We start from the raw sequence: 21,068 nt of genomic DNA, 5'->3' as shown, positions 1-21,068 counted from the left end.
ATGTTTCTACAGGGCTAGTAGCATGTTGTGTGACAGCAAGTTTTACATTATTGCCTAATATTACAAGACTGATAATAAATCAATTTCAAGAACAAAAAAAAGGTATCCTTTAGTGTGAGATGGATACCTATCAGCTTTAACTGATCGGCACTGTGTATCAACATTCAAAGTGGTAAAATAAAGGTCACAATTTTTTGACAGTGCAATCTATTGAGCGGCATTGTTATCAAAGATAAAAACACACTGGGCACTGCCACACAGATGAACTTGCCTTCTTCTTGTCTCTCATGGAGCTCTTGCCTCGCACCATAATTTTGCATCCCGTTTCTGCTTCCAGTTGTTTGGCTGTGAGTCCCCGAGGGCCAAGGATTCTCCCAACAAAGTTATACTGCAAATACAGAGAGAGAAATAGAGACAGTGTGAGACATTTAAATTCCCTTTACATTGTGACATCAATATATAACAGCAGAACAACTTGATAAGCAATTAAAATCTCCCATTAATAAGAAAGACTGATTTTAGATGATCCAGCTCTATTTTAAAGTGGATCACAGGTAGTATTATGTATACACATATACAAATGCCATATTGCAGAACTTCCAAAGAGTATGACATCAGCTTTGCTGTAGACCTCTCTGCTGTCACAACTACATATGCCAGAGAAAACTATTACACATATCACTTTCTGCTGTTTTATGCACTATGGCTGGTGCAAGGTGAGCCACAGTCTCTCATCTGTAGAACATTTCACACATCTAGAACAAAGTTAAATCAGCTACAGTGGTAGCTTTTGTTTTTGCACCGTGCTGGCAGCATTAGTGTACAGTAGAAATGAGTTTACAAAATATTATCAAGGACAGTGTTCAAATGTTACACTTCCCTGCTAAAGGATTTATTTATTTATTATTCTGCATGACTTGATTTCCAACTACAGGCCACACTGGGGTCAGTTTGACCCCATTTTATCATTCCAAATTGATGTCAAAACAGTCCAGAAGAGAGAACAGAAAATTAAAATTGGGATTTAGGTGTGGTAGTAATGATGATGGGGGAACAAGGGGAAGACGGAGTTGACAGGGAATTAAGAGGGAGGTGAGTTGTGGTGTGAGGTAGTGTGGTTGATGCAATTTTCTTATCAAAGACCCCTTTCACTGGTGAGTGGTTTTGGAGCTCTGTACAAAAAGGAAATGTATTTACTGACGTAATCCTCTTCACTTGAAACTGGCTTCCAATGGGATAAAGGGAAAATGTGTTGAAATAATCCAACAATTTTCAGCCAAAATATAAACAGAAGGAAAGGAGGAGAGATGGGGAGAAGGGGGTGCACAGTGATGCATAAAGTAAACAAAGCATGCCTGTTTTTAAACAGTGCACACAGTGGAGGGTAGCATGCATGATGGGTAAGAGATCTGACACTATTAAAAAGGGATATTTGTATTCAAGCAAAATTTCTAACCCTGAGACATTAAAATGCTCACTGACATGGTAGAAAGCTTTCCTTGACAATGGGAAGCACAAGTATTCATCTCTTGAAATGTTACAATGAGCCCATACCACGGCATTAAATTTCTAAAGCAAGTCACATCTGCTTATGCACTCCACTGCACCAATGCCTCTGAAAAATCAAAAAGGCCATTGGAGAAGTCACATTTAATTACAGAGGGATTTGAAAATTAACACGATGTTAGCCTATTTTTCCCTAAACAATGTAAACAAACAATAGTGAGGACAGTTAAAAACTCCAGGCTGTTTCCTCATCCCTGTCACTAGGCTTGCTTATACCCATTGCCTGTCTTGTCTCTAGCAGGAGAGAAAAACCCAGTGGTTGGAGAGATGCTGGAGTCCCTGCGGATGATCATAGCACAGCTACACAGGCTTCATGCGTGTGTTTCTCTGTCACAAGGCAACTGTCTGTTTGGTTAACTCAAATCAGGGAAACTGGTGAAGAGGCTATTTGTGAGCATGTGCGTGCCTTCTGAAGGATACAGGACCACCTGTCCTCGAAGGTCAGCCACCAACAATGCACACAGGCCACCTTCTACTCGTACATAAACACATGCACGCCTGCACACACAGCCCCTCAAGGAACACAGGAGAGAACTGTCTGTGTGCATCATAGTACCTGCTGCAGATGAGGGTGAACCCCAAGCTCTGAGCATTATGGTGGTGCTGTTGTATTCCCACACACACACACACACACACACACACACACACACACACACACACACACACACACACACACACACACACACACACACACACACACACACACACACACACACACACACACACACACACACACACACACACACACACACACACACACACACACACACACAGCTTCTAACCTATTACACAGGAACTACAGTGACCATGTCCACGTTGCTGTTATATAGCCTACCCCGCTAGTACCATATATGAAAAATGCTTGCTGTCGTTTGACACAAAATTCACACCTACAAGGTTTTTAAAAAAGTTTCTGAATTCATTTAAGACATGTGCTCCAATAGCCGGTTACACTTTGGACAACCTTTGGAAATACCCAGGTTTGTTACACTCTGCAGTTCATCATTTAATCCTTTATTCACATTCTCCATTTCATTTTTTTCCCCACACATGACATGGGTTGGAAGAAAAAAATAAATAAATAAATGAAGACTGACATATGCAAGAAGATAACTGTTGTTAGCAATTTGATAAAATACTATCCAATCGCTTCAAAATTTACATATATATTTCTCTGTAGCTAGGACATGTGACAGCTCCCGCCAGCCTGACAGTCTACAGAGACTAAAATATCTTCCATCAGTTCTGCTGTATAAATCTCCCTTGAGATTTATACACCATGAATATATTAAATACATATAGTTGATGGATTACAGAGCAAGCTCAAATGTCAAAAAGGCAGGAGAAGGTGAAAAAGTATCAGATTCAGAATATGAGGTGGTCACTAGTTGGAAAATTGTCCTACAGAATGAACATTTAATATTTTATTCTCTGCCCTTCTCTCCCTTCGTTGCCAGTACCATTGTGCAGACATGATTATGTTGATAACTGACTTGACAATGAGCAGGGGCCTGATGGAGGAAAGTTCAGAGAAGAGAGAAATGTTTAAAGAAATGATGAAACAAGAGCAGAGAAGAAACCTTCACATATTTTATTTTTTATTTACCAGTACTGGTAAACAGGAAGGGCTTACATTCCCACCCATGCTATTAGTTTTCCAACTCTAAATGTGGAAGTTAACTCCCTCTAAGAGTGTATGTGCAGACAAAGGGGTTAGAAGAGTCAGTTATGGCCATCATCATAGGACTAAGACCTTGTGGGTGGAGGGTGGCATAATAGTGTTAGATGTGTTTTAATGATAACAGAGGTGTGCACAAACTCACACAAATGTGGATATGGGGTATGGCCAATTTTGTGCCAAACTATGCAGTCACTGCAAGTTTCACTGAAAGTAATTAATATACATCAAAATGTGTTTCAAGCATTTTCCTTTAATCTGACAATTTATCAAGACAACTCTGCCTTATCCTATTAAAAGTATAACTCTACTGTTAATAAATATGAAGCCAAATCATCTCAGTGATGTAGTAATGCTCAATGTTTTAGTGTGGCTATAGTAGATGGCTCTCTCCCCTCCCGGGCTTCCTGCTCTGCACTGAGGTTTTGACATTCTTTTCATGGATGTTGATATGCTGTTAGAAAAGGCAACCTCCATTTTTAGCCACTGGAATGTAGAGACAATGGAGAGCCAAGCGGGTGAGTTATCAGAAGGGTGCAGGGCCACTGAGCCTGCCAGGAACTCCACTGAGTGCAGCCAGAGGAGTAGGATGGATACAGTGTCCTCACTGCCAAATACACTATCCTCTCTTCACCTCCTCTGCACCTACTAAAAAAAGCTGGTTTCCATCCTATATATTCCTGCTGTTACAAAAACTCCACAGGAACAGCAAGACTGAGGTCTTTTAAAAAAAACACGGGGAACCAGCCTGTCCTTTTGGTTTGATTTCCAAAGGCTTGTCATGTCACTTGTGACACAAAAATGCTATTAAATTTAACAATCTTAACAATTAATAATCGAAACACAATCAAATTAAAACTGTGCTAATTGTAATTAACAGTTCCCTTTCCCTAATTGTCTGTTGAATTAAAGAAAAAAAAAACAGAAAAAAAAAAAAAAAAAAAATCAGCAAAAAAGTATGTATATTTTACAGCTCTATTTTATCAAACACTAGCAGCACCCCTTTGGTAAAGAGAAAACTTGCACAAACTATTTGTTTTGCTGACTTGAAAACTCCAGCAGTCTCCCTTTCTCTTTGTATCATTACTACATTCTTCTATTCCTCAGCTCATTTACAGCATTAGTACATTAGAGGCACTGGGACCTTTGGTGGACAAACTATTTTCCTCACTCGACTGTTTTATTCAGTCATTTGTTTTCTCCAACTTTTTGAAGAAACAACACATCCAGAGAAACAAATACAGTTTATGCAAACAGTTTGTGAGTAAATACAGAAAGACAGATACACACTCTTACACATACACACAAAGCCCCCTTCAGGACAAGGGCTTACACTGACATTAAAGGGCCTTTGTTTAGCCCCAGTTATCGCTACTCCGCAGGCGGGTTATGTTGGGAGCATATCTACGTTTATGACACTGTATGTTTATGAACGCAAGCGTGTATGTGAAAACCACAATACACAGTGAACTCTTGCAGACACCCTCGGCACCTAAAACTGATTGTCACTTGAGTTTGTGTGCTTGTGCATTTTTGTGGTTTGCTTTTGTGTGAACAACAGAGAAAGAACAGCAGTTCTACCAACAATGCTCAGAGAAGCAGAACAATTGTGCCTTTGACGGCGTTTGTTTGTGGTGGTGGGGAGACAGGAAATGAGATCATGCTGAGGGCTCAGGCTGGGTGCACGTATTGCTTATCCAAGAACGGGGCCACGTCAGGAGGAGAATACCAATCATTTATTAGCCAGTCTCCATGGGCTTATGGAAATGAGGAACAATTCATTCAGTGTGAAGTATCAAAGGAAAGTGAAATCTGTGGTCACACTAGTCAGCCTTCTCTCTCATGCTCTCAATCTTTTCACTCATCCTCTCACTCACTTAATTCTAACCCATAATGTTTAAAACATTTAACTGTAAAATAGCTCATGCCAAAATAACGGCTATTTATTACAGCAAGACTCCCATTTAACTCATACCTGAGATTTTGTCTCATTTCACTTTAAGTCGGAGTATTTGGAGGCACAGAGGCTGTGGTACTGAACACTGCTCTCAGTTGCCAAAAAACCCTCTCGCCTCCTTCCACAACTCCTCCTTCCTGCATCCATTCAAGCTTCTGGAAGTTCTGGCTTCCTTTTCCTCTGTCTTAGTACACAGGATCTTGCTTTTCCCCTTCTGCATATTTTTCATCCCCCATAGTGCATGGGTCTCTCACAACACTAATCAGTGTTTCTTTCAGACTACACACAACCCCACTTGCCACCAGTTGGCTGCCTGCCTTTCATCACTTATTCTTGGGCATAGGTGATCCATCATTCAATTAATCCATTTTAGTTACCTTTGCTATGTGGTCTGATCCACACAATTCACATTACACCCATATACAGAGAAGCTCCACATTATTATTCCACACTTGGAAAAAAAAAAAAAAAAAAAGGGTAAGAAATGTGGGGATGGGAAATGGGTGCTTAACCTACAGCAGTTTGCATGCAGGAGGGTCATAGAAGGTGAGGCTAGGGCAATGAAGGATTGAAAATTAGACTTAGATTCCACTGGTGACATTTTCGCCTCAAAGCCCTATAGACTTCAAAGCTTACTATTCAAAACATCTAGCATTTCGTGCCTAATCCATGGTTCCTTTGAAAATTCTGTTTGGGTATATTTTGGGGGTTGCAGGCAGGGTGGAAATACAGAGGAGTCAGACACACAGACAGATGGAAAGCATAAAGACTGATGACAGACCAAAGTTAGTGAACTTTTTGAGACAAACAAGAACCAGATAGAGGGGGGAAAAAAAACTAACGGGTAAGAAAATGCTAAATAATATTTAGCTTCTCCTTTAGTGATGAGCAGTAGTCACCATAAGACTGACTGTCAACAGTAAACAGACTGTCCATTTGACAAAGCTGTAAAATAAAACTAGCCATGCTCTGCAACCTTATCCACCATCCTATCACAGAGTGAGGCAAGGAAACAGTATCTAATTTATATTGGTCATATTTTGGTGACATCTGGCCAATACCTAAGCAAAGTTATTACACTCATGCCTCGACATCGTTGAACCATACGTCAGCTAACTACCTACCAGTTGACTAATAACATCCAAGCTGCTACCTCCTATTATATATCATATATATGTGTGTGCGTGTTTATATGTATACAGTAAAGTATGGAAGTCATTTCTTTTTGCTGAGTATGCAAAGATTCAATGTTTAAGTATATCTGAAGTTACCCCTGAGCTCTGTATAAATGAGCTCAAGTGTTTATGCTGGGGGATTAGTTCTCCCAGTAGAGTTCCTGTTGCTGAAGTATTTGCAGTAAAAGATTCCAATATTCCAGCCCAATACACTGCACCTGTGTGCTACTTCTCTAAATGCCTTATTACATCTTTTCAATAGTCGACTAGGAGAGATCTTTGCCAAAAAATGTCAGCATTTCAGTAAACAAGGCATATTAGTATTGATAATCTTCTGTAGATCGTTTTGATTTTCTGACGGCGACATTGGTCTCAAAAATCCTATGTGAGTGGGATTTAGTCTCTACACACAGACACTGTACAAGCAAACACTACATCCCTTCAATCCCTGTGGGGTCAAACTGCTTCCTCTGATCTTTATTCTTGGTTTCCACATTTCTTTGTGTCATAGTTTAAAGACTTCAGACAAGGACAGGCCAAAGTAGCACAAGTTGATCATACGTACGCCGCCTCTGGCATTAGTGCAGTTACAAATACACATCTAACAGCTTTCACATTACCCTTTGTCACGTTAACTGACTGCAACAAATAGAGTCCTATCTGTGTAAATTATCACTGTAATTATCCTTCTCATCAAATAGCTAACTAGAAAACCATCCGTTCATCAAATCATCATCATCATCATCATCATCATCATGCTTGGCTGGCTACCTAGAGATATCAAAATCCCCTTCTCTGCTGCTCTATATGTGAGTTAAGGGGTAGGCTGGTACATTTCCAGGATTGGTAATGTTTTAAGGAGGTCAGATGGATATCAGGAGTTGGCATAGTACGTGATGGCACACTACTGCAGAGGTTCAGGACATTCTGTCTGCCCGAGTGTGAGAAGCCTGATTGATATACTCCCTAGTGCCTCACCCTAACCTAAACACACAGCAAAGAGCACCCTGTCGTACAAAAATACTTCTCTGACAAAATTAGCATAATTTCATTTGTGTGTATGCATCATGTCAAAATATCTTAATATGATCACAAAGGGCAAACTAAACATGGGCTTAAATGCAGTGGCATGTGTCTCTTGTCTGTCTTAGAGTCGGTGTGGATTGACATTAGATAAAACAGAATTCTGTCTGCTCAGTGGGATGCACAAGTTACTGTCAATTGGCCTAAGAACCGTATTTTACTGGATGACCGATTAACAGGAAAACTAGAACAAGAAGACATCACTGCTATCCACGTAATGTAAAAATTGTTTAACTGTGGAAAGACAGACTTTGACTTCTCTGCTTCTGCCATTTTCGTCCCAGCAACTGCTCACTGTGTCACTCTGTTGTGTCACATCCAGCTACATCACTAGATCTAACTAATCATCAAGTATGTTCATTGCCAACTATTTAAATATTCATTTTATCAGTTGCTGCAGCCGTGCTTGATATTAAATGTTTAGTATTATATTAATTATTCTGTAGATGGGGTTAATTTATGGACCATATCTTGACAACGCAGCAGAGAGAAGCTGGAATAGCAACAGAAAGTCTGTAGGCAGCAGTGTGTCATGGGGGGTTGGAGGGATATAGCTGAGAAACACCACATCCTGTACTATTTTCACTTGCTTTATCAATGTCGAAAATCTTCGTTAATGCAAGAAAGGAGCCATTTAAAGTTTAAAATGAATGAAACAGTTGATAAGGATCGTTCTTTGAGCTTTAATACATTGATAACAAAAGAAACCTGTCTCCAACAACAGAGCATAAAAGCAATATTTATCCTTTCCTCATCACATGTTGGCTCTTTCTTTTTTTTTTGGTCAAACCTTTAAGGTTAGTGACCATCCTGTTCAACAGTTCAACATCTTATGTCTAACAGAGTCCCATTTCATAGAGTCACCACAGCAAAAGTGGTATGTGTGTTTTCACTTCTAAACATTTCTCACTACCCAGTGACCTTCCCACAACCCACATAGGCATTTAAAGGCTGGCAAATAAAAATACACAGGGAATAAAGGAGTGAAAGAGACACACTTAAAAGACATGTCACACATCCTATCAGATGCCTAAAGGTCAAGGGAAATGACATGCTGAGCTGTCAGTCAGCTGCCTATTAATGTGTGTGTGAGCGTGTGCTTGGGAGAAAAGTGAAGGAAAAGATAACTTCAACCTTCAATTAAATGCTATCAGATAGCCTGCGACTCAGCTGTCCATCAAGATGCGGTTACCACGGTGACGCTTCACAGCGCTCTGCACCACTGACGACATCAGGAAATGGTTGACTTTGAAGAACGGTGAGGGAGCAGGTAGACAGATACACAGGCTGACAGGATGATAGAGACACAGGCCTACACACACACACATCAACAGGCAGATGTGGGGCACACAGACACACAGGCCAGAAGAGGGATACACTTAAGGGAATTAGAGTAGAGGTGTGCTGGCAAAGCAAGTTATTTTGGTAGAACTGACATGCTGCACTGCATCTAGGCACCTGGACAATCTAATTATCTACTGGTGAGCAGAGGACTCGTAGGTGAGACTGTGAAAGTCCCATCAAGCAAGTGTGACTTCAGCTTAAGGGTATGGTAGGTAAAGGTAAGTGGGAGTTGTGTTTAAAATAAAAGTGAAAACTGAAAGGAAGGCAAGTAGATGGCAGGTGTCCCAGCAGGGAAAAGTTAGGGAAATAGTATGATTGTTGACAGATCTTCTACAGTCAGTAAATTAATGCTGGGAACAAAAAATAGCCTTGAACTATTGTTGTGTGCTTTCTTGTGAGAAATGCATCAGCGCCAGGCACATGCTTTTTAATCAGGGGAATCTAGAAAATCAGACTGAAATGTGTGTTTGGGGCAGGGAGGTATTTCCCAGTCTAATAATCATTATTACAGTTTCTCCTACTTTTAACTGTGGGCACATGGGGATAAGAAGTGACATTTTCTTCCCTGCCTCATCAATGCTTTAGTCTCTCTTTTCACACTGATCCTACACTGTCTCCACACTTAGCTCACTACTAAATGATTCCACTTTTTATTCCCCTTGCAAAAAAGGTGAATGTAGAGATACCACAATTCTAAAAAGAAAAGCAAAAGAATAAGACAAGCTGAATTCTACATTGTAATCACTTGAATACACAGTAACACTTTAACTGTTGTTCCAATAATGAAACCACACATTTAATTCCCTCTCTGCACATACTACTGTCTGCTGCGGTTACTAAAGGCTAGTGACAGCAGCAATGAAAAACGGGAGTAGGGGAAATGATCACCTCCACGTTATTACATGTAACACTAATCATTTAATCATTAACAAGCTTAACAGTTTATGCACACAAATCCTGTTACAAGCGCATACATTTTCTCTGAGGTAAGAAATAAATTTAGACCTGCTTCTGACTTCCTGTGTGTCCAATCATAACATCCATATATAACTAATGTAACTGACATTTTCTTCTTTTGCTACAGACTTACAGACACTTAGTTGAAGGAGGTGTGTGTGCGCGCCAAACTGTCCAAGTGAAATATGCTTTATTTTTGCATCACCATGTTACATGTATTTGCCTCTACTTGCACATCCGTGTGTGCATGTTAGTGTCTGTATGAATTTGTCTGCTAAGGTCATCAGTGAGTCATCTCAGCCACCAGGGGGAAGCCTAATTAATTTAGTAGCTTTCCTGGCAGCTCATAAACACAATACAGAGTTACAGCCCTGCTCTGTGCAGAGCGGCATAGCACAGTGAGCAAAGGGAAAACAAGGGTCATCTGAGGATGCCACACTTTTAATAGTTTGTTTTTGTCTGTGTGCGTGAGAGAGTCGTCCCATTCTTGTCTCTTCCTGCTGTTCCACACTTTTTCACTGATCTCCCTCACTCCTATAAATCATATATGACCATTTACACGGTTAACCACAAGAAAAGGCCTTTGGCCTTATATTATTAAATAGCTTGAGAGAACTGTGATTTTAGTAAAAGATCACAGTATCAGACAGGCTTTAAAATAAAATAACAGGCTACAACAAAAAAAAAAAAAAAAACATGTATTTGTTGGCCAATTAACCTTTGACCAGAATATCAACTAACTGATCTCATGCAGAGTTACCAATACCAAATATACACTTTCCCTTACAGAAGATGATTAAGCATATTATTCTTGTTTTGTTACAATCTACAGTACATAAGTACCTAAACACTATGTATTACACAGTTACATGGCAAGCAGCCAATACTCAATTCTCATAGTTAATTGAGGAGAGTCCAAAGACCTGAAGTCCTGTCACCAGAGAATGAGGTGAAAGACTGGAGTGATGGTCTATTTAGCAAGGTTGGGGCAGGTCTGCGGGTCAGCTGGAGCTAAGCTGGTCATAGCCAGTCCCTGGTGACCTTTATCAATTATGTCGGGGGTGGGGGGGGAAATGCAATTCACGCCTGGCTGGGCTTTGCCGTGCTCTACAGTGTTCCTTATCCTTCGTCACCTCCTCCTATTCATTTCCTGCTAGCAAACTGCTGGGATTACGAAGAGAAATATTGCTCCTCAATACGTGACAGCCAGTCATGTGTGTGTGTGTGTGAAAGATTACCATGAGGACAGGAAGATGGCTGGCTGACTGTGGTCAAAACCTTACACATACTAGACAAAAACACAAACATCTGTCATTCTTCAGGCTTTTACTGACTTACCACTGCCCTCCTCATCTCTACAACTGCACCAAGCACTATTCTTTTAGAAAAAAATTCCATCTTATTCAGATGAATATTTATAGAATTGCAGTTTACCTTTCATGATACTCATCCGCTCAGCCTGCTTCTCCTCTGCCCCTCTGCATTAATTTACCACTGAGGTGGCGCATAAACAGCCCAGCATGTTGTGTTTTCCACAGACTAAGACCAATTTCGACTGTCATCTGATATGGCTTTAACAGTTGTTTACTAATAACATGGTACACATCCTATGAGTCCTGCAAATACTGCTTGACAAACTAAAATAGTCAGGATGGGTCAGAGTTGTGAGCTTACCAATCATAAAACAACATCAAAAAATTTAATTAAAGAAGACAAAACAAAAGGTGCGTAGCCTGGCAAAAGCATTAAAGAATGACCAAACTGAAACACCAAACTGACTGAATAAAAACAATAATGGCAGATTTGTGGACTAAGACAAGAGTTCCAACCATGTATGTTTGTGTCTCTGTACGTAAGTGTGGATATGCATGTCCAAATACTATGTATGTCGTTTCTCTACAATACTCTACATGCTTATGACTATTTTTATGTAATTTTCTTAAACCTATTTTCTAATATACTTTAATTATAATAATCTCCAAAACATATTATAATGTGAAGAGGCTGAGACGTGTCAAAGGCTTCTGCGACCCATACTAAACAGATGTATGATGTACTATTCCTCTGGCACTGAGACTTGAAACTAGTATTAGCTGCTGGAAGAAGTGGCTATGGCTGACTCACAGGCTGGCATGCTACTAAGTCCTGCTTTAGCTGAAATGACGTACACGCTGAGGCTGCATATGAAGGACTGGGCAGAATAGTTGGAAGAGCAAGGGCTGAAAGGAGTCAAGAGTGCTTATCAAGTATTTCACAAGTGCTACCTATATTTCTGTGCTTTTTAAAAACTAAAAGACCAATCATTTATTTGCTTGTTCCAGTGCAAATATAAGGTTGAAAAGGCAACCAATATTACTGACGTTGTGGTATAGGTGATAAAATGTGTGTGATCCATAAGCCAGCTACTTACATCAGGGTACTCTTTGACAGGCACAAACAGTTTTTCCTGCAGGTGGACGATGGGTCCTATAGGCTCAGGCAGCTCCAAAGGATGTTTGTCCACAAGGCCATTCACTGTGTCACTGTACATGTCTTTACGCACTCTGTTGATCTCTGAAACACAAAAATACATGCACTACAGTAAGCACTTGAATAACAGTCCAAGCTGCATTCTTTTATTTTGTATTTGTTGTATCACTGATTTTGACTTCTGGACAGACAGACACAAGTTGAGAGTGCATTATTGTGGGTTAAGGCCGTGTTTCCTTTCTGTCAGGTACTCCCCACTCTCTAAAAGCGCAGCCTGTAGGAGTGGATAGGCATGTGGGGAGAAGAGTTGCACAGAATTGCTCCTGCTCAGGTATATGCCTTCAAATCTGATCCTTCTGTCAGATAAAACTAATGGACCTCTCCCTCACATTCACACACACATATCAACAGACACTGAGCTTGCACACACAAACACACTTGGCTGTAAATACACATGCACCCCACTTTCTGTTGCCACTGTAACTCTAACTGTAAATTCACACAGTGAAGGAATGCTGTGCTATGTGGACTGAGAAAATGCATTCATTCATCCGGCCCATCCTGTGTGTATACTGTGCGTGTGAGCGTGACATGGCTGAATCAACGCCTGCAGTTGTAACACCCGTTAATAGAGGCCACACACTGGTCATGCTTTCTAACTTCCCAGATTTGCCTTAACTATACAAAACAGACATATTATTACTGAACCAAAAAAGCTCATAAAGGGCAGGGAAAATTGAGCAAAAACAAAACATCTACAAAGACAAGTTTTTAAGGGAGAATGTGAAACAGCAGAAACAAAATGGTGGGACTGGTGAGGTCTCAAAGAATGTGGGTTGGAGTGGGTGTGGGTGTTAAGACACTATTTCCATCTGTCATGAAACTTTCCGGCAGTTGGAAGCGCCATATTAGACTCTAGCTAGGGAACCTGATACTCAACTATAGATGCCCATAGTAAAGCATGCCTGACCTCTAAGTCTTATCCTTACAGTGAAGCAAATTTGAAGGGATGGTCAAAATAACAATCAGGTTCTTGTCTTTAAGTTTGAATATTTATACATACATGAAAAAAAAAGAAAAATTCATGATTTAGCTATGGAATTGACTTGCAACTTCTTGTTGAGTTGAAAAGGGGTTTTGTCTGGATGCCATTGATGACAGGCTGACAAATGTGTGATTGATGGGCTCACACACAGACAAGCATACATATAAACATCTGGCCTGCAGCTGTGTAGACAACACCTGCAGGACACAGAGAAACACATAAACAAGCCAGGAGATTTGGCTCAGAGCGACTCCTTCCCAAACCACATCACTTCACCACTCTGTGATGAATTCATCCTCATGGTATCCAGCCCATAGCACAGATTACATCAGTCCTAACTGACACGAGCAGCTTCAGGCCACGTTCAGGCTTTGTGAAGGAATGAAGGGACTTGGCAGTGACATACCATACAGGGCGGAGTTCAGAACTGCCTAACACAGGGAATAAGTGCTAGAAGACACACTTAATAGCAAGAACCCTCAAATCCATTAAATGTAAACATTTAAGCCTAGTGGTTACAGAGACAGTATTATAAACACAGGATCAAAAGTTAAATCTCTGTAGTTGCTCAACCAGATCAGCCTTTCTTACAAAAAAAAAACAAAAACAAACAAACAAAAAAAAACATACTACTATACGGCATACTCTCAAATAAAATGCATCTTCCTGCTGTAGATCCTAGTTTCTTCAGCTTTGTCTGTCTCCTCAAGCCAATGTTAACAAATACAAAAAAGCTATTTAACACACCAGTGGTGGGCTAAGTATGTGTGTAAAAACTATTAGTGACAAGTGAAAAGGTACCAACATTCTGTGGGTTATATTCTATTTTATATTATATGTATATATGCAAAATCTTATGTTTCTAGGAACATGCAGCCTTTTGATAATAGAAAATATAATTAAGTGTTCACATGTGACAATGCAACCCAACAACCACCAGCAGCACCCCTCCTCCTCCTCCTAATTCTATTTCTTCTTGCTGAAATGCCACATTAACATAAAGGGGCTGTGCTGGGCCATCAGTGGAGACGTGTGGCATTTGACAACCTCTAATTTCAATGCGGCAAGTCTTTTCTGAAGCGCTGCACTCACCTAAAAATTACCCCCTGCCTTGCACGGCCGACAAAATCATTTGTCTAGCTGTCCACCCCAGCAGAAAAGGCCGATTTTGTAGGAAAGAGAGGGGAGCAAGCTTGAGGATCACTACCCAGGAATGAACAGACAAAAAAGAGAAAAGACGACAATCAGTCAGATATGGGTAGGCCATCAACTGAGAACTTTTCTTGAACTTTGGCATAAAATTTGAATTGTGCATGTGTACAACTACATGGGGAGCAGTAACAAAACTCCTGTTCCTCCCGTTTTATCTACTAGCTCAGTGCCAGTGTGTCATCCACAGCCTTACTCAGCAAACCACACACACAGCACTTTCCTGTCGAAGTAGTCCATTCACCTGTGGGGGGTGGCCGCGAATGCACACTTTCTCAAACATATATACACACACAGTGAGATAGGATAAGATCTGTTTAGATTTTTACCAAGACGTCCGTCAGAAATGGACCTTGAATATTGTTGGAGAGCAGAGTCGTGGAAGGTTTGCCGAGATGAGGAAAGAGGAAGAATTATCACCACAGTGCTGAATGCAGCTGTATTCTTGCAAGTTAAAATACATTTAATTTTATCATTCTCTTTGTTTCTCTCAATTCTGCCCTTTTTGAATTTGCAGTGAAAAATAAAATGGCACACGCTGTAGCTGCATATCTATCTGCCCTTTGTGAACTCAAGAGAGGATTGCTCCTCCAATGGGAAGTAGGCAGTGGACTGAGGAATATGAGAGAATGTGGCTGTAAGTTGAGAGCTAAGAGTTGAAGTGGATTCTAGTGGGTGGATATTAAATGTGAATGTTTATCTTTTACCCGGACGAAAGTAGTAAAACAAATGCAACTCAAGGTATACTTACTTGCTCTTTTTTCTAGTTTTTAAGCATTTCAAGGTCTTCCCTTAGTGGATGATGTTTTCTCAGTTGTTAACGTGACCCAGGTATTAAACTTTGTTAAGTCACATGATGGTAATTGAGCTATCTCCATGACAACTGAGCAAACTTCACCGCAGAGTAAGACAGATGCTGATGAAAGCTCTGGAAAAAGCTCAAGATGAGATGAACTTTATTAAATTCGGTTTCTCAGTGGATCGTAAATTATTTAGCCAAATTTAGGATGATGTCTGAATACCTGTGCCAAAACACCTGTGAGAACAGCTTTGTGTGGCATTAAAAATGCCTTTTCCCCCCTGAGAGAAACCATTACTCCTTGACAGGGCATAGTACAAGAAAGTTCTAAAATCCATGTTCACAAGGGAGGAAAAGACGAAGGATGGAGAAAAATGAATCCATTAAGTGCATCTACTCATCTGAATTGGTGATATTTGACAGGCAGCCACAGTGAACTCACAATGATGTTTTTCATTCATTTATCAAGCCTGGTGCCAAAAATGTTATCCCATAGGAACAGCATTGGCAGAATCAAGTAAAAACAGTTCAGAATAGGTTGATATGGAGAGAGAAAAGAAATAAAACAATAACAGCAAAAATGAGGTAGGGATATGTTCTAATGTTGGTCTAACACGATTTAATGAATGTAAACAACATTTAGACAAACCTGGGTGAATACGCAGAAAGGAGAAGAAATTAAAGAAGGAGCAAAGAGGTAGCAGGATAAAATTAAAAACAATGGAAAAGTGGAGAATGAGAATGAGATACTGTAATCAAGTTTAAGATTAGTGAAGATGATTCACCCAGACCTGTTCCACTAGAGAATGGGAACAAGTAAATTAAGAGCCCCAAAATAGGCCAGCTCCATAACTGCTTTGTCCTCACCCTGTAGGTCATAGCAAAACGTCCTCTGATCAGAGTACATCTGTTAATACACATTGTGTGTGTGTGTGTGTGTGTGTGTGTGAGAGAGAGAGAGCAAGCGAGCAATAGAGAAAGAGAGAGAGGGAGGGAGAGAGAGAGCAAGAGAAATGTAGTGGGTGGGTAATCAGTGTGATCAGCTCTGCCTGAGCAAAGCAGCTTTAAATGCCTTGTGATGCCTGGTATTAGGGTGATAATATCTGGCACCTGTACCAGATTGAGCCTAACACCAATTAATCTTAAAGCCAAAATGATCAAATGAGACAAAGAGATGAGCCCTTCCTGTTTAGGGTGAATCAAGATCAAAACCCCTTGCAAGCTTTCACAATCATTCCATCATTCCTGTTTAAACATATATGCATGTTCAATTAATAATTTAAACAGGTGAAAAATATTTTGAAAGTAGAAGCAAATATAGATGCAAAGTCTGGTGGTGTTGTCCAGAAACACTACAGCAATCACAGATTCACCTAAATGTGACGGTGAAACAAGACTCAGTTGAGGAACAAGCCTTTTCACTTTAAAGCTGTGCACTTTAGCAATCACAAAGCCTGGCTGCCCGTTACAAGCAAAAGGATTTGGGCGTTTAATGCATTCCTACCCTTTATTCATGGCACAGACAACTTTATCCAAGATGACACTCCACTTAAACAGTTTAGGGGTTTGGCAGGCCAAGCATATGAAAGACGGAGGTTTCCTTTAATGCAGAAAGTCAAAGTATCGTGTGCACTGGTGGGGGTGAGTGAGCCATGAAAACGTATGCATTTCTGGGTCTTATCGTCAACTCACAGCTGCCTCCCTCTCCCCTCCCTCTTTGTAAAAAAAAAAAAAAAAAGCTTCCTCATGCTTCTGTCTTATTTTTACTTCCTAATCTTTGATTTAACAGTAGGCATACACTGCACAATCCTTTGATGTTCATGCACAAACTATTCCTGTGCTGTTAATGAGTATGCTGTATTATGAGCATAGTTAGGAGAAGCATTTGTACTTTGGTTCTAACAGGAAAATACCAGCTTTAGGTTTGAAATATCCTGTCCTAAAGGTTTGTACTACGGACCATTTGCATTGGTGAACTACGGGATATTAACATCCTTGTAGCCAGAGGGCCAGTGCTTTAGTTACCATTGTTTACAATGTACCATATTTAATATAATGCATGGTAGGAATGTCACAATACATTTATTAATTACAAAATATTCAGTACAGAATGCACAAGTGTATGTCTTGTTCCAGCTTTGTAGACTCTATGAAGCAAGAAATTATATGGTATTGAAGATTTGAGTTTCCAAGCAAGTACTAGCAATGCTGGACAAGCAGGAGTAGATCAGACAACAACTAGGATCAACATTGTTTAACTCAATTAAGGCAATGTTATGTCTCTGGAAATGGCTACATGAAACACAAACACATTTGGAACAGCATTATCCAAGTGTGTCTATTACTTGCAATAGACTAAAACACACTGGGGTGCAAGCCATTCTCCCTATGGCATCGAATCAACCTCTTTCCACAGATTCAAAGAGGGAAAAGGTAATAATGAATAGCATAAGAGCGTTCATTGCTATGGATATGTCACTATAGTCAGTTTTAGAAAGCACAAAGTGCTTGAGTAGCCCACAATGTTCATTCACATCTGAATAGTTTTGTAATCTGTTTCAAAATCTGTTTCTTCACTCCTCTTTACATGTTTCCTTTCCATGTCAATTTTGGTTGAGTAATAATTTTACAGTACATCTCAACTGTCAACTTTAAACTAGTACTAAAAAATATATCTCAGCTTTGTTTTGCAGTGACTCATCTACACAGTTCCTGAACTCTGGTATGATGTTGATATAAGCACTGGCCCCCACAGGCTGTGGGGTCTAAATGGCTCGAGACAGAAATGGCGGTGCCATTTGCTGTAAGCCAGAGGGAGAGATTTATGTTGTGTGTCAGGGATTCTCCTAAGGCAGGCTGGGTAAAAAGCTCCAGCGTCAGGTCTTTAAGGAGATAGGCCACTAAATAAACGACTAGCATAACAAGGTCTCTGGATTTTCGCTAGGTGGAAAAGAAAAAACAAAAAAACAAAAAAACAAAAAAAAAACCAGAAAAATACTTGCTCACCCATTTCATGGGTAAAAGGCAAGCTGAGGCACACAGGAATTATTGCTTTCATCTGAATTGGGGATGGATGGTTGATGCATTTTACAACGAAAAAAATTCTTCCACAAAATTACAGTAACACAATCTTCAGTCAGGTTTTCACTATGTTACATAAGGGATGGCTGTGTGCGCATGTATGTATCCAATTAAGTTGCCTGAAAACACATATGCAGATAACTCACAAAACATCTCGTGGTGGCCCAACAATGCACATCAATACGCTGACAAAAACTTATGTATACATATAAAAAACATGTAGCACAGCTTTTGAAAAACACCCACACACAAACTAATGAGCTTTTGTGTGCTTGTAGGCTATGTTACCCTGAGAGAATGAACCCACAGAAAAAACACTCCACATGAAAAGAGGAGGAAAACTGCCTTAGAGAAAAATCTGCTAAACAAATACAGCAGGAAACAAGAAGGAAATAGTGCTGCACCTTGCCTCCAGCTCGCCTTACTAGCCACTGTTTCATCTTCAGACTGGTTACAAAGAGACCCAGAAAGACAGATTATAGAAGCACACAGCTACTTTTTATTACACATCGACCTCATACTCTCCCTCAACTCTTACTGGTTTAATTGTTTTACTATGATGACTGACAGCAGTAGAAACAGCCGCTGCTGTCACAGTATGTGAAAAGAACTTTTAAGAGTAAACTCGGATCACAATTATGAAAAATGTAATTCTAGGTATTGTAGTCATATTTTAAATACAAAGAGCAATACTTTTTCTTTAGCTTGTCACCTTAAATTAAATTAGGTCTCTTTTAGAGAGATTCCTATATAAATATTTTAACTAAATGTATAGAAAATATTCCTAATTACATCTGAAATATTGAGAAGTTAAAGTCACAGTTTACCTCCTCCTCTATTCTTGTGGAACCCCTGAGAATATGTATGCTAAAAGCAGAATGTGTAGGTGTGGTGATGGCCAAGAACAGCAATCAGCAAAGCCATTAATCATAACCAGTGGCAAATGCAATGTTTTCTGGGGCTGTCACTGTGATTGCATGCAGGAAGGGGAAGAAGTGCCAAGTTGAATGTGGCTTTCTGTGGCTGCTGGCAGGAAGGGTGATGGTGTGCTATAGGAACATGCCATAGCACATTAGTTTGGTGATTAAACAAAGCAAACAGACAGTACAGACAAGGAGAGGGGACCATCAGAGAACTGCAATGAAAAAGAAGCAGAAAGAGCCATACAGAGGGACAAAATGCACTGAACACACTGAGAAGTAAAAACTCTTGTTCATTCTAGAAAAAAAAAATACATTTATTATATATGACAATGTCAATTATGTGAAATTTGATGAGATATCTTTACCTTCACACAAAGACAAACAGAGCAACAATTTTATCTAATAACTCCAACACTGACAAATGAAGTTGCACTGACTGTCCTGGAATACATGTGTCAAAACTGTGCCAGTTAACTTATTCAATTCAAAAAATGTATCCCTACCGAGCAATTTAAGGCCTGAGAAAGAGTCATGATGTCAATTTTGAGATCATCACAAAAAATTTAACAGGCATAATGGCAAGTCCTAGAGCAGTTACTTGGAAAGTGCAAAAACATTTAATATGGCAGTTAATGCCATCTGTCTTTGGGATGGTAAGCTGGAAGCGGAAGGCTTAGTTTTTGTTAAATGTACTGTATTTCATTCTAAAAACTCTAATAATGCAATATCTGTCTACTGAGTTCCTTTTCATTTGATATTTTTATTTAAAAATGACACTACATTTGAAACCTGGTCTACAGGTGGGATTCTCTCTGGTGAACCCTGAACCTTACATTTGCTTTCAGGCGAATAGAGAATTTACTGTTTTGTTAAGAGTAAACATAGGAGGAGAGGTACAACAACAAATAAAAGAAAGGGGTGTTGTTACTGGCAACAGAAGAACAATTCTCTATTGGGATTTTCCAAATTAACCTTGATGTGTCTGAATTGATCTTATAAGTATTTACAAAAATCAATGTAGAAAACAAAATTTTAAAAATTTGCTAAAATCAATAAAAAGTATTGCTTTACAGAAAACCTGTTTTGATAGCTTTCAGTCAGGTTTGGCCGAACTGCTAGGGTAAATAATGTACCATACTCCTTAAAAAGTTGTAGCAAAAACCCATCTTATCTGCCTCACTGAGACCACGATGCTATCCCAGCCCCAGTAAAATAAGTGTTTGAGACAGTATTGGCAGAGCTATTAAGATCTCAGGCTAAAATTAGAACAAGGGATCATCACATTTGATGATGTGGAACTGCTTTATGGGGTTCTGTGCGTGTGTGTTTGGGGGGAGGTGGCGGTGGGGGGAGGGCATACTGGCAACTCAATGAGCCAGAGGAGTGCCAGTTTGGTGCACTCTGTGGGGTCTACTATAGCATGAGGTGAAAATGGCAGGGAGGGCTGGCTCAATACCATAATGGCTTATTCTTAATGGCTGCCACAAGGGGCCCAATGTTCATTACTCTCTGCGTGGGGGGACTTTTAACACAATCCTGGGGTGAAACTTGTGAGTGCATGCACACTCACACACACTTAAACTTGAGGGAGGCACCCCAGGGCGAATGAGCATGGTGGAAAGCAACAGAAAATGTTTTCTTTCTTTCTTTCACAGACTCGCACAGATATTGCTCCCTCTCAGGAAACACCAGGGAGTGTTGGTGTTGTGCTTAACAGAAGGCTAAAAGCCTTTTCTCAGCATAATTTCATAACATTGCTAATTATTCAGTGATTGAAAAAAA

The 21,068-nt window shown here is 39.9% G+C and overlaps 1 protein-coding gene across 6 annotated transcripts in view; it reads right to left on the bottom strand.

Moving 5' to 3' along the window:
* Window positions 1-21,068, bottom strand: part of qkia (QKI, KH domain containing, RNA binding a) — a 69,177-nt gene that overhangs the window by 32,704 nt on the left and 15,405 nt on the right. For all 6 annotated transcript variants that reach the window (XM_026308488.1, XM_026308516.1, XM_026308480.1 and 3 more), the window contains exons 2-3: window positions 12,171-12,313; window positions 272-388 (exon numbers count right to left, since the gene is read on the bottom strand). In XM_026308488.1, coding sequence (XP_026164273.1) covers window positions 272-388; window positions 12,171-12,313 — 260 coding nt within the window. The remainder of the gene's footprint in view (window positions 1-271; window positions 389-12,170; window positions 12,314-21,068) is intronic.

The sequence above is a fragment of the Mastacembelus armatus genome, chromosome 22 (assembly GCF_900324485.2).
Source record: "Mastacembelus armatus chromosome 22, fMasArm1.2, whole genome shotgun sequence".
NCBI lineage: Eukaryota > Metazoa > Chordata > Actinopteri > Synbranchiformes > Mastacembelidae > Mastacembelus > Mastacembelus armatus.
This window is presented reverse-complemented; position numbering and strand designations above follow the sequence as displayed.